The sequence below is a fragment of the Amia ocellicauda genome, chromosome 17 (genome assembly GCF_036373705.1).
Source record: "Amia ocellicauda isolate fAmiCal2 chromosome 17, fAmiCal2.hap1, whole genome shotgun sequence".
NCBI lineage: Eukaryota > Metazoa > Chordata > Actinopteri > Amiiformes > Amiidae > Amia > Amia ocellicauda.
The window spans coordinates 22,146,698-22,159,755 of record NC_089866.1 but is presented as its reverse complement, the minus strand read 5'-3'; the positions used below and the strand labels follow the sequence as shown (position 1 = coordinate 22,159,755).

General features: G+C 38.7%; 1 protein-coding gene across 1 annotated transcript; it reads left to right on the top strand.

The window, feature by feature from the left end:
• Window positions 1–2,890: 2,890 nt before the first annotated feature.
• On the top strand, window positions 2,891–6,766 carry fzd10 (frizzled class receptor 10). Its single transcript, XM_066689462.1, has one exon. It carries the CDS (start codon window positions 4,017–4,019, stop codon window positions 5,781–5,783), a length of 1,767 nt encoding a protein of 588 aa, XP_066545559.1. The 5' UTR covers window positions 2,891–4,016; the 3' UTR covers window positions 5,784–6,766.
• Window positions 6,767–13,058: the final 6,292 nt, after the last annotated feature.

Here is a 13,058-nt window from a genome sequence, read left to right as displayed (position 1 = left end):
ATGAGCAGATACCATTCAGCAGTGATGCATCAATTGTGCTATTAATTCTCACTGTGATAATAAAAGCAACTCATGCACCCCATATATTATCACATTGTAAGAGGGACTGCTGTCATACCCTAATACTGTTCTGGAACAATATGCCTTCAGCCCATGCAGCTGATTTCTACACCACTGAAGGAATAACTGAAGGCAAACTTTGATATAGCTGTCTTTGCTTTTTTTCTTCTCCATGTCCTAAAACCTTTGTGTTTGAATGTCTGAAGATATTAATGTCTCTTTCTTGCATTTGCACTGCATGGATATAATAAGCATTGCACATGTGATATCTTGATTAAAGATGAATACAGAACAAAATTATTCAAAACCACCGTGACTTTGGAGTGCAAGACGAGATTGGCATGTTATACTAAAAAACTCTGAGATAGTGTTGACTTATTATTTATTAATTTAGTAACTTTAATAATTCAAGAAAATACAAAGGAAATTCAGCAAAGTTAATGTCCTGACACTTTCTATATGCCGTGTAGCTATCCATGCATCATGTCTTTAATCAGGTCTGTCTGGGGGGGCACTGTCATTTATTTTTCAACAAGTTGGCATGTGTAGAAGGGCAATGAAAAGGGGCTGCAATTAATAAACCACACCATAATGACAGATGCTTCTTTGCGTTCATTTTCATCAACATTGATTTGTAACACTTTCTTAGTGTAAGTGATTCATGTTCATATTATTAAAAAAATACAAGTGTTCCCCGGAGGCTTATACACTGAGAGGGAAAAAAAAAAAAGCCTCTTTCTTGAAGTGCGCCAAAAGAACAGAAAAGCAGTTCTGGAAGCATAACCACATTTGCCCTTTAAAGATCTAAACACAATGTCACCATGTTACACACATGACCGATATTTATGTATTGGTTTATTGGTTTATTTGGGAAATCCAATGTTAACAGAATCGAGGGCATATATCCAAATTTAGCAATTATGCTTTCAGTAAATGACTGATCTGCAGAAAACATATTTCAGGATGAACTTTCTGCTTCAATGGATGAAATGAATGTTGTTGGCCCAGATCCTCCCCGATCCAATCCATTCAGCCAATGTGCCTACATTTAGAAATCCTAGAAAGTATCGCGGACAGGTATAGTGGATCGCAGTGGTGGTATGTGTAGGCATTACAGCATGTTCCTATTCATAAGAAGGGCACAGGTGACTGCTGGTTTGTAGTTAAGAAAAGATAATCAACTTTGTACTGAGTAACTAGTGGTGTTCCCTCTGGCCACAGCTGCTTGGAATTGGTCTATAACAAGATTGTCTACAATTCTTGGACAAGCCTTCTGGGGCTACGTTAAAGCAAGCTCGCCATTATCTGAAGTTTCACTCAAGTCACTCACCTCTAACATTTACAGCCACCTGCTGCAACAGACATTGCGCACAGCACTGTGATCACAGAGGTGTATTTGTCAACTACTAGTTTGGCATGTGTATACATTGATTGTGTAAATATATATGTCATGTCATAATAAATAACAGAGAACCACAACATTAATATTTTACTTTTGCCCTCAGTATCTGTTTATCGGTCTTTATTTGGCTTTATATCTCTGTGCTATTGAACCAGATAGCAATTGCAGAGGTGCAACACTTCCCCCATCTTTTAAAGGAAATCTCTTTAATGGTTGGTACTCGTTCTGCTCTAGTGTAGATGTACTTAATTGTGGAAATTACAGGCTGAACAAATTGGAGCTTTGAAGAGTAATGTGATATGTGTAAGTACTTAATGGATTAATATTTGAAGAAAACCATAAAAACAGAAAGTGAGTCATTCTTAGCATATAACTGTATAGGTCTCATGGGGAGAATCTAAAACAAGGAAGCAGATTTAAAGGAATATTTGTTATAATTTTAATTTGCAGACAGATGCGCATTTTTCCTTGAGGACACACCATTAAGAGTGGACACATCATAACACACAGATGAGTGAGCACCCATTTACTGCAAGTGCTACAAGGTCGGCAATTAAACTAGGATTCATATTTCCTGATCTTGCAAAAGAAAGAAAAAACTTCTCTAGAACTCCTATCAGTAGTGCCAGTTACAGAATGTGTGTGTGTGTGTGTGTGTGTATATATATATATATATATATATATATATATATATATATATATATATATATATATAAAATCAAAGGGGCAGGATGAGCATTCTAATTTTTCTGCCTTTTTTTTTCTCTTCAGAAAAGGAAATCCATACAGCTTAAACTAAGCTGGCAAACTCCCAAATGCGCTTTGATGAGAGATTGCTCTTTTTAAAAGCTGCCCCGCCCAGTCTTTTGGTACAGTTTAAGGAGGAATGGGATACTTAAACAGAACAATATCGAGCTATTATTATACTGTGTGTTATTTTAAATTGTATCTTTAAAATGCCGACAAATACACCAGGATGGTATAAAGACAAGCGTGCTTTTGCCGAGTTGTTATTATCAGCGCAAGTGAATTATTTTTGCTCAGTTATCAAATGGGGGCGAAAGTGTCCCATGCTTTTGTTATTATTGTGGTTGTGTGTTTTGGTTTGGGGGTGGGGGCAAAAATAAGCTTAACGCTGAAACAATGAAAATAAATGTAAAGCCACATTTCACATGCATGAGAAAACGGTTTACCCTCATTTGCTACACCACAACTGTTCTGCCTTTGTCGCATTTCATGCAAACCGCGCAGACTACGTGAAACGGAAAAGCGGCAGAGTGGGGAATGCGGTAAGAGACGAACGTGGTCCCCTTCGTGTGGCGCAGACTGCCGCGGATCTGCGCAGACCTGCAGAATCCACCGATCTCATTGGTGGAGCCGCGCAGACCCACGCAGAAGTGCGGAAATCCACGACTAATCCACCACTAATTATTCTGGGATAGCCCCGCTGTGGATTTGGGCATTTCATAATACATCCACGAACAACCCCATGGATGAGCACTGAGCCCTTTTGTTTCCTCGTTGTAAACGTGCCTCTCTTACCTGCCCGTGTTAAACTCTCACACTTTGACATCAGTCACAACTTTGAAGAACTCTGAGCAAAATAACAAATGGCTGGGGTGTTATGTTGCTGTGATCAGGATTTAAAAAGCTGTTGGGGATTTTTTTTTTAAGGAGGTCTGCAGGCTGTTCCGCCCGATTGGAAAGTAATCACCGTGTCAGTTTCACCTTTCTTATGCAAAAGAGGTGTCTTTGAAGGCGGATCTCTTGGCAGGTTACCCCAGGACGGGGGGAGAAGGAGGCAGTATCCAACTGCAGTGCAACCAGCGACTAGCTACAACCCAGCTCCGTCTCTAGTGTTACAGGAGTAGACTGAAGTTATATTGTAGGTATTAGACATGGTGTGAATGCAGACATTAGCTGGAAGTGTATTCACAGTAAGGCCGGGAATAAAAGCATACCCCTATTAAAAAGAGTTGGAAGTTGGAAGCCCCTCTCCATCCCCGCGGATGCTCATGCATGACGGGAGCAGGACAGTTTGCCTAACCCTGCCTGCGCAGACTGCTGGGAAACCCACCACTGTGGACTCTGCCGCTTTAAAGGATTTAAAACACTTTCCGTGGGGAAGGAAAGTAGGCTGCAGACAGGAGCCCGGTTTGTGCGCATTGGATGATCAGTGCAATTTTTACACCGTTTCTTTTTTGTTTGTTTGTTTGGTGTTGTTTTGTGTGTCAAAGACTGCATTGCGAGACGCATTCATGGACAATATTGGTGTCTGTCGTTTTAAGGACGCTGATTTGATATGACGATGAAGTTCTAGCGGAATTAACATTCAAACCCGAGGGAGAAAAAAAGGGGAAACTATGGGACTTGGATGGACAGTTGTGTAAGTTTCTTCTGACATCACGCGTGCACTATAATATATACATCCATATGGAAAAACTAGCGATTACACTGTGGATGTAAATAACTTAAGCACAGTGCTTACTAATTCAAAAGAACAGCGTTGCCGACGTGTATGTTTTGCTGTACTTGAGAGATCACGGACACTAGAATGACTCCCTCTGTCAGCCTGAGTGTTGTCTGCCTTCTCCTTGCCTGCGAGGCTCTGCACTGCTCTGCCATCAGCTCCATTGATCCTGATCGCCCGGCGGAAGGAAGATGCCAGCATATCGTGATTCCCCTATGCAAAGACATTGGCTACAACATGACCAGGATGCCTAACCTGATGGGCCACGAAGACCAGGGCGAAGCTGCCATTAAGCTGCACGAATTTGCTCCCCTCATCGAGTTCGGATGCCACAGCCACCTGAAATTCTTCCTCTGTTCCCTGTATGCTCCGATGTGCACGGAGCAAGTGTCCACCCCCATCCCAGCCTGCAGGGTGATGTGTGAGCAGGCGAGGCAGAAGTGTTCCCCCATCATGGAGCAGTTCAGCTTCAAATGGCCCGACTCTCTGGACTGCAGCAAGCTCCCCAACAAGAACGACCCCAACTTCCTCTGCATGGAAGCCCCCAACAACGGGTCGGACGAACCCACCAAGGGCTCCAGCACCCAGCCTCCGGAGTTTAGACCACCGAGGCCCAACAGCGGCCAGGATTTCCCGCTCAAAGACACCAGTGACAGGGAGGCTTGTGGCAACCCCGGGAAGTTCCACTATGTGCAGAAGAGTGAATCCTGCGCCCCCAAGTGCTACCCCAAAGTGGATGTCTACTGGAGTCAGGGGGATAAGCAGTTCTCCCTCATTTGGATCGCCATCTGGTCCATCCTGTGCTTCTTCTCCAGCTCCTTCACCGTCCTCACCTTTCTTATTGACCCCCAGCGCTTTAAATACCCCGAGAGGCCCATAATCTTCCTCTCCATGTCCTACTGCGTCTATTCAGTGGGGTTTCTCATCCGGCTCTTCGCCGGGGCGGACAACATTGCCTGTGACCGGGACAGTGGGGTTCAGTACGTCATCCAGGAGGGCTTGGAAAGCACTGGCTGCACCATTGTCTTCCTCATTCTGTACTACTTCGGCATGGCTAGCTCCCTGTGGTGGGTGATTTTGACTCTGACTTGGTTTCTGGCAGCCGGCAAGAAATGGGGGCACGAGGCCATTGAAGCCAACAGCAGCTACTTTCACTTAGCTGCCTGGGCCATCCCTGCAGTGAAGACCATCATGATTTTAGTCATGAGGAAAGTGGCAGGGGACGAGCTGACTGGCATCTGCTACGTTGGGAGCATGGATGTCAAAGCCTTGACTGGGTTTGTACTCATCCCCCTCTCCTGCTACCTCATCATCGGGACCTCTTTCCTGCTCTCTGGCTTTGTCGCCCTTTTCCACATCAGGAAGATCATGAAGACCGAGGGGGAGAACACGGACAAGCTGGAGAAACTCATGGTGCGGATCGGGGTGTTCTCCGTCCTGTACACCGTCCCCGCCACCTGCGTCATCGCTTGCTACTTCTACGAAAGGCTCAACATGGATTACTGGAAGGTCCTGGCCAGCGAACAGAAATGTCTGGAGAGCAGCAGCAGCAGCAGCAGAGTTCCAGATGCAGAAGAGTGCCTCATGAAAAACTCCATCCCAGCTGTGGAGATCTTTATGGTGAAGATTTTTATGCTGTTGGTAGTGGGTATCACAAGTGGGATGTGGATTTGGACTTCCAAAACCCTTCAATCCTGGCAAAATGTTTTCAGCAGAAAGTTGAGGAAGAGAACAAGAAGAAAGCCTGCCAGTGTATTCACAAGCAGTGGACCTTATATAAAACCTCACCCTCCTCTTAAAGTGCACAATGCAAAGTATGAACCTGCAGGGCAGCCTCCTACATGTGTTTGAACTGTTTCCCTGTATGGAGCCAAATCTCTCTCTTTTTTCTTCTTTAAGCTGCATTTGTTATCAATCGAACTACAACAACCAACAAAACATTAACTGTTAATGTTCATTTTTTTATGCAAACTTAATTGCAGGGAAAAAAGATGCAAAGTTACACCAGATTAATATGGTGTTATTAGCAGGACATTTTCAGGAGTGTGTGCCACATCAAGCCAAGTACAAGGTTTGTTGTACTGGGCAGGAGGTTTTCAGTTGAATACGATCATTTACAAAACTATGTAGTTTAATTTTTGTTGTTTTTTTTCGTTTCAAGAAAGGAAACAAAGGAATAAACAGTTTGGATGTGAGGTTGCTCGAATAATGTGCAATAGATGTTTTCCTTAGTGACAAAGAAGACACAAGTACTGTAGAAACAGATTAAAGACAATAAAAGGACCCCTCAACAAAGGGAATGAATGGTCTGGGAGACAGAAGCCCTTTAGTGTTACGTTTTTGTGGCTTTTTAATGGAAATCAAGCCAGTGTCATACATGTTTGGACTGATGTGAAGAAAAAAAGGATTAGTTGAAAAGGGCTCAGGGAGCGTATGGACTGCCTATTGTAAAGCAAATTCTAGCCATAAGTAAATCAACAAGCACTAGGTATTGCAAAACTTTTTGTACAGCCAGTTGCTCTTTTTTGTGTGCTTTTGTAGCACAGCGAAATGTTTGTATATATTTCTGAAAAAACAACAAAAAGTTTCACTATTTTATAAAAAAAATAAAATGTTTGTTTTCTTTAGTTTTATGTGTTGTGTGTTCAGAACTTTATATATATTTTTAATTAAAATGTACAACTGGACACTTAGTAAACTGATGTAAGTTGCTGTTTCAAAGTAATAGACCACTGAAAACAAAAGGAGATTGTACTAATGTTCCAATTGATACCCCTTCCCCCTAAACCCATAAAGTCTATTTTTTTAAATAAAAAACTTACATCTGAATCATACTAAGGACTAAAGACTTCTTAATTGTTTCAATATTTTGATTAGTGCAGTTTAAAAAAGGTTATTTAATATGAAATACATTACAAAGATTGGTGCATAGATCTATTTTTGTTTCTTCATTCTTTGTTCTGTTTTAACAACACACACTTTGAACATGACTTTAAATCTTTAAAACATGACATTCTGAGATGTAACAAATTGATTAGATATGAAATCCTTCCACAAATCCCTTTGAAAAGATTTTGTAATGCATTTACAGATCAGAGTTTAAATGTTTATAATGTTTTTTACAGCCTCTAGGAAGCAAGCTTCCTGAAAGATTGTCTATTATTCTTAAAAGATATATAGAATTGGGCACTGATGTTATCAAAGCAAACTTGTGTTTTCTAGTGAGTCACACAAAATGATGCCAACTATTCTACATCAAAAGGAGTTAAGTTTCTAGAAGTGCAATATTTCCAGAGATCTTGTGCTTTCAATTAATTTGAAATCAAAAGTACAAGTAGACATTAATACATGCATGGGATTATACCATACATTGGTCTGTAGTAAACTTTGGCCCTGCAATGTCCTGAGATAAATACTGTTAAATTGTTAGTGAAAGTCTTTTGGGATTACTGCCTCGCTGTGAGGGTGCATGATCGTGAAAAGAGGCGCTGACTAAAGTGGGAAAAAAGGTAGATGACATCAAAGAGATCATGAACAAAGCCGTTTGTTTTGTTTTAAAACAGGCTACTTTTGAGGGCTAGGCTTTAATATTTCACAGCCATTAAAATTAATCTATTCACTTCCATGTTCAGGTTTGTACGAACTGTATGGAAATCAGGCTTTAAAGTTGTAGTTGGGTTTGTGTGTGTGTGTGTGTGTGTGTTGTTTTTTTGTTTGTTACTTTTTTATTTATGTGGGATAAAAAAATTTTTAAAAAAAAAACAGGTAATTTGTCAAATGCAGCCCTTTATATAAGTATTTTTACATTGATCAGAGCAATTTTATTGTGCATAGTGTGTTATCTTCTGATTAAAAGGTTCTTATGTGTATGAAGGTCATATAGATAGTTCTAAATTTGGCTGAATATTTTTATTTGTTTTTTCTTGACTGACTGACCAGAACATATTTAGATTCCAAGGTTATACTAATCTGATAAAATCCCAATTTGAACCATAAACCATTCAAATGCAAATTTGCTCTATAAAGTCATTATACAACATATTACAAAAACGTATCTGTTTTTACAGACCCCTTCACAATGTTAGACTCAGTTAAATGCCTAAACCAAAACTTATTTAATCACTTAATGTTATATGTTGATGGTTGGAATCGTGCTGCTGTTTACACTTTTACGTTGTTGATTTTATAAAATGCAAAATGCTATTATACGCTTTACTAAATGACGGGTCAAACCTTGCACCAAAAAACATTCTGAGTAAATATTAGTAGATTATGTTTGACTTTGTTAAAGTTCATTCTGAATCAGGTTTACAGGGTTCTTTTGGAACTGAACATATATATTCTTTCCACCCCTGTCTGTTCTGCAAATCAGTAACTAGTGGACAGAATCTTTTAACCACTGGAAACTCAATATTTAAAAACAAGATGTTAGTTGATAGTAACATACTCAATTTCAAGGGCAATTAAAGGTTGTTTGTGAAATCAAGGCATGTTTAATAGTATTATACATAAGAGAAGTAAGGGTCTTTCTTGGAGCTCTCAGAAAATCTCAGAAAAAGAGACACCATTAGTTTCAAAAAATGCAAAATCAACCACTTTTGTGTAAATTCTTTAAATCAATCCTCAAGTTATATAGGATGACAATACACTAGGGACCAGGCGTGAGTTGGAGACAGTTATAAAAGGAGTTTTTTGCATAATAACATAAGGTTACCTTTTCTGAAGTTGTCTTTGAAATGTGAATACATCTAATTTTGAAAAGGGGACTAAGCCTTCAGAAAGTCCACTGTACATACAGTGTAAAACAGTCTTTTGAGTATTGAAACTACATGCCTCATCTTGAACTGAACCCTTGTATGTGCACAAAGATCCTGTAAATCTGTATTCATCGTACATATCTTTGTTAATAAGACACCTGTATGCAAATTACAAAAACTATTATGAGAAAGGCATTCATTTTTATAAAAAAATGTGCTAACGTTTTGCTAGAAAGTGCCCTATATTTTACATACACTCCCAAACAGGTTGCTTTGTAATATAAATGACAGAGATTCACAACAGGGTCAACAGCAGAATTTGTTTTAGAAAATATTTTACCTGAAACAAACAATTTTTAATCATCCTAAAAGTCCTGCCAAACTTAAACTGAATTATTTCTTATGTTGTAAGTCGCCATGGATAAGGGTGTCTGCCAAGAAATAAAAATAATAAAAATAATAATAATTTCAAATGCTTCAATTATATCACTCAGGATATATTAGAAATGTAAATATCAAATCACCCGCAGGAATTAGTTATTAATATGACATACAAACTGTTGTGAAATATTGGGATGACTTACCATGGCACACACCCTTAATAAGTGTTATAATAACATCATTGCATATAAATACATAGCATATATTTTTTCTCTGCCAAGTTAACTGTGTGTTCTGCCAACCTTTGCCTGTACAGCAGCATGATAAGTTAACATCATACATTTGAGGTGTGTACCACAGTGGCTGAAGGAAAACAAATCGACAAAAACATTTAATTGGCTACTCAACACTGACCTCAATCCCATAGAACACCCCTGGGATAAACTCGATTGATAAATTAGGAAGAAATGAGAGACCAACTTCTTTTGCTGGAGTAGAAATTGTGTCGTGAAAGGTATTATCAATATGTAGAATATATAATACAGTAATTATTAAGATTGAGTGTGGGCCTACACCTAATGAACATCAGTTGTTTTGTATTTTCAAAATCCTCTTGGTAGTGCAGTGTATATTAATTTAACAATCACTAAGGAAACCTCCTCAAAAGAAGGATTTAAAAAAAGAAAGAAAACTGAATGCAGAATGGTGCTAACATGGTGTAAATTAATGTATATGAAGCATACACAACAGCAGGTTAGCTTTATGTGCTCCCCCCACCCCAAAGGGTATTCAAGTTTCAACGTTAGCCAAGCCTGTTTTAACAGTGAAATAGGGATGACTCATTGTCATATTGTAGCTGTATCAAAGTGTAAAAGCAAGTCTACCGATACTGTACTTTACAAAAATGAAGAATGTTTCCACGTGCTTCAATTCAGGCCACCTGGAATAGATCCCTTTAGGTGTCTTTAAGGTTGTAAATTTCAATGGCAATGCCTCCAGCTTATCATTCCTACAGTGATCACGTTGCACAAATACTGTATATTCCTACTCATATAGACTCTTAAAACTTTAAATCTACCACAAGCTCAACACTTATAACATTGGTTTGTTTGTTTGATTTAAATTCACATCATGTTAACAATATCTTATTATAACGTGCAGCAAAATATGTGAACAATCTGAAAAGGAAATGTACGTGAACAGGTTTTGAAAACAAATCTTCAGTTTTCTGCTTCACATTTATACCGAATTTAACACAATAGTTCTGCATATTGTTAAAACCTGCACTAGTACATACATATCCACATTTCCCAGGCTGTAAAATTATCATTGGGAATAAAAACAAGCTGCTTAGAAATGTGTGGCTGCAACTGTATTGAAGTAGTGCTAAACTCACGCCCATTTCTCATGAAGACAGGTATACCTTCACAGATTTACACATTATTTTGAATGCAGGTTTAGTTTTTTAATGATTCCATGTTTAAAAAAAGACTACTTCATTAAGTATTTTCAGCACTACAACCCCCACCTCCCGTTTCTGTTGCTGATAGTTTGTATGAGTTGAGTAAAGAAACCACTTTTTGTTTTTCCCGGTGGGTGATCTGGCAGCAAGTATCTTCTGGGGTGTCAGCCGTATGATAATTCTCTCTGAAAACCCCACTACTGCTTGGGGGAGAGGCATCTTATTTTGAAAGCGAGTCAATGATGGAACTCCTGCATCTCTTTACTGCCTGTTGTCAAAAGCACTATCTTTGTTCTAAAACTGGGCAGAAATCATTCATTCAGATCACCGAGATTTAATAAAAACCACTCATGAAATGTAATAAGATGGTCTTGTGCATTCATATGCTTTTCATTTCTTGATTCAGATAGAGTTGCTATCAGTTTTGTTTTTGTTTTCAAGTGTCATGAAAAGGTTTTGGAAATGTGTCATAAACACTCTTTTCCCCTCCTTAAAATGTAAATAGATTATAACATCAACTGGGGAGATCCATTGAAACATATATACTTCCTGCTAGCTTTCAAGTGCTGTATGATATATTCTATTATTTTAACTACTTACAATATAAACCAGAGTATCCAAGTGCCCTTTACAAGCATATTGTACCTTTATCCCAGTTGAGTTATTTCTGTATTCTTTACATTCAGAGCAGACTGCTACTGGGTACAACATAATACCACAACCAATAAAGTACAAACACTACTGTACGTGGTCTAGCAATTCTAGCAGGTATATGCACTTGCTTCTTTGACACAACCACAAACTACCCAGATCCACCTTGCAAGGCTTAAGCAAAGGAGTATCAAAGTGCACTGTGGACAATTTATTTCTGTGTCAGGATGAGCAAAAAGCAAAGATTCAACCACACAACCCTCAAAGTATCAATTATCTACTACAATGGCAAACAAACCTTTACAAACATAGTATACCGATTTTATTTTGCATTGTACTTCGGACTCTTTGTTAATATATTTCCATGTTGGTTTTCCATTGAGGTAAAATAAATAGCCTGGTGTATTTGTTTCCTGCTTGAACAGATCAGATAAATACTTTACAAAGATTACTTCAGTAAATACACCTTCTCTGTGTATTAGGTAGGTCTTGAAATCTAATAGGAGTCAATTCACACTTTGCATTATGTTTTTCTATCAGGGGGACCATAGCACTAGCGACTGCAATAGGCACCCCACTTTTGTTGAATGTGTTTTTACTCCTGATGCAAAGCAGCTAAACTTGAGAGGGCAAAATTCCATTCGGTCGCTCCTTTTGGTCGTTACACAGCATGCCGTTTGCATCTGAAAAAACCTGTGAAACCGGAAACTCTTGGTATATCTCCGGGCCTGCTAAGGAGTGTGAGTTATGCGATAAATTGACAAGATGTCATAAATCAGGCTGTCTGAGAGGCCAGCGAGGCTGACTGGCTGGTAGGGCCGGTTTCTTTGATCAGGCTTTGAAGACACAGCGTACCTTCTTCAATTGTAAGTGACCTCACCACCACCTGTTTACGAGTTCTGGCCTGCCTGTCCAATCCAATGTTCAGTTCCCTGTGTGTTTGAGCTCAATTCCAAACCTAATGAAGGAGTTTCTAGGAATTCCATCTGGGAGAATGAAAAAAAACTAAACTAAAAAAAGGTTTCTCTGTGTTGCAGCAGTAAGATGTGACAAAAGGTTATTAATAAGTAATAAGACCTCGTTAAATATTTTGTATGGGGTAAAGACTTTCTTGGTTGCATAGTGTGGGTACAGACGGTGTGCTTTTAATGTTTAAATTTGCTTAAAGTCTAAACTGTGGAAGGGAAGATTCCTACTGCTCAGTGAAGAAGCAGTCTTAATATAATAGCTTTAAATAAATAATTTAAGGAAAATAATGTAAACACACCAACAGCAAGCCTAATAAAAATGTCTATGATTAATGAAAATAACTAGGATTGGAATTCAGATTCAGTTTTACCCAAGCCACTGTGACTTCCCTATCATGACAGTAAAGAGAGAGGACATGGGTCTGGGGAGCTGTCATGTGATTATTTGCATGGTAGTCTGATTAAGAAACTATTGATTTCTGTGTTAACTTGGCTTTTTGTTTTATATATGTCTTATGTCTCAATTAATCTTTTGGTAAGTCTAGGTGGAAGTATTTAGAATGAAGTGAAGATATAACCTTTCAGAATAGAGGTTAAAAAAAGGCCTAGAGGAAAAAGCCTTTGGGAGAGCATACCTGTGATGCTCTGATCTCATCAAACATCTTCTCTATACTCAGAATACTAGGTAAGGAATATTAAAAAAATGCAATGTAGCAATTCTATCAAACCTGCTGTAAAATAAACGATTTCAGTGTATTGCACATGCTTCGCTCAGGGCAGCTGTACTCTACATGTTTATCTTGAGATTGAGAAATAATTTATTTAGAAGAAGTAATACTGGTCTCAATACAGTTGCTTGTTTTCAATGTTAATTCATCAATGGAATCTATTCTGATAGCAAAACTTA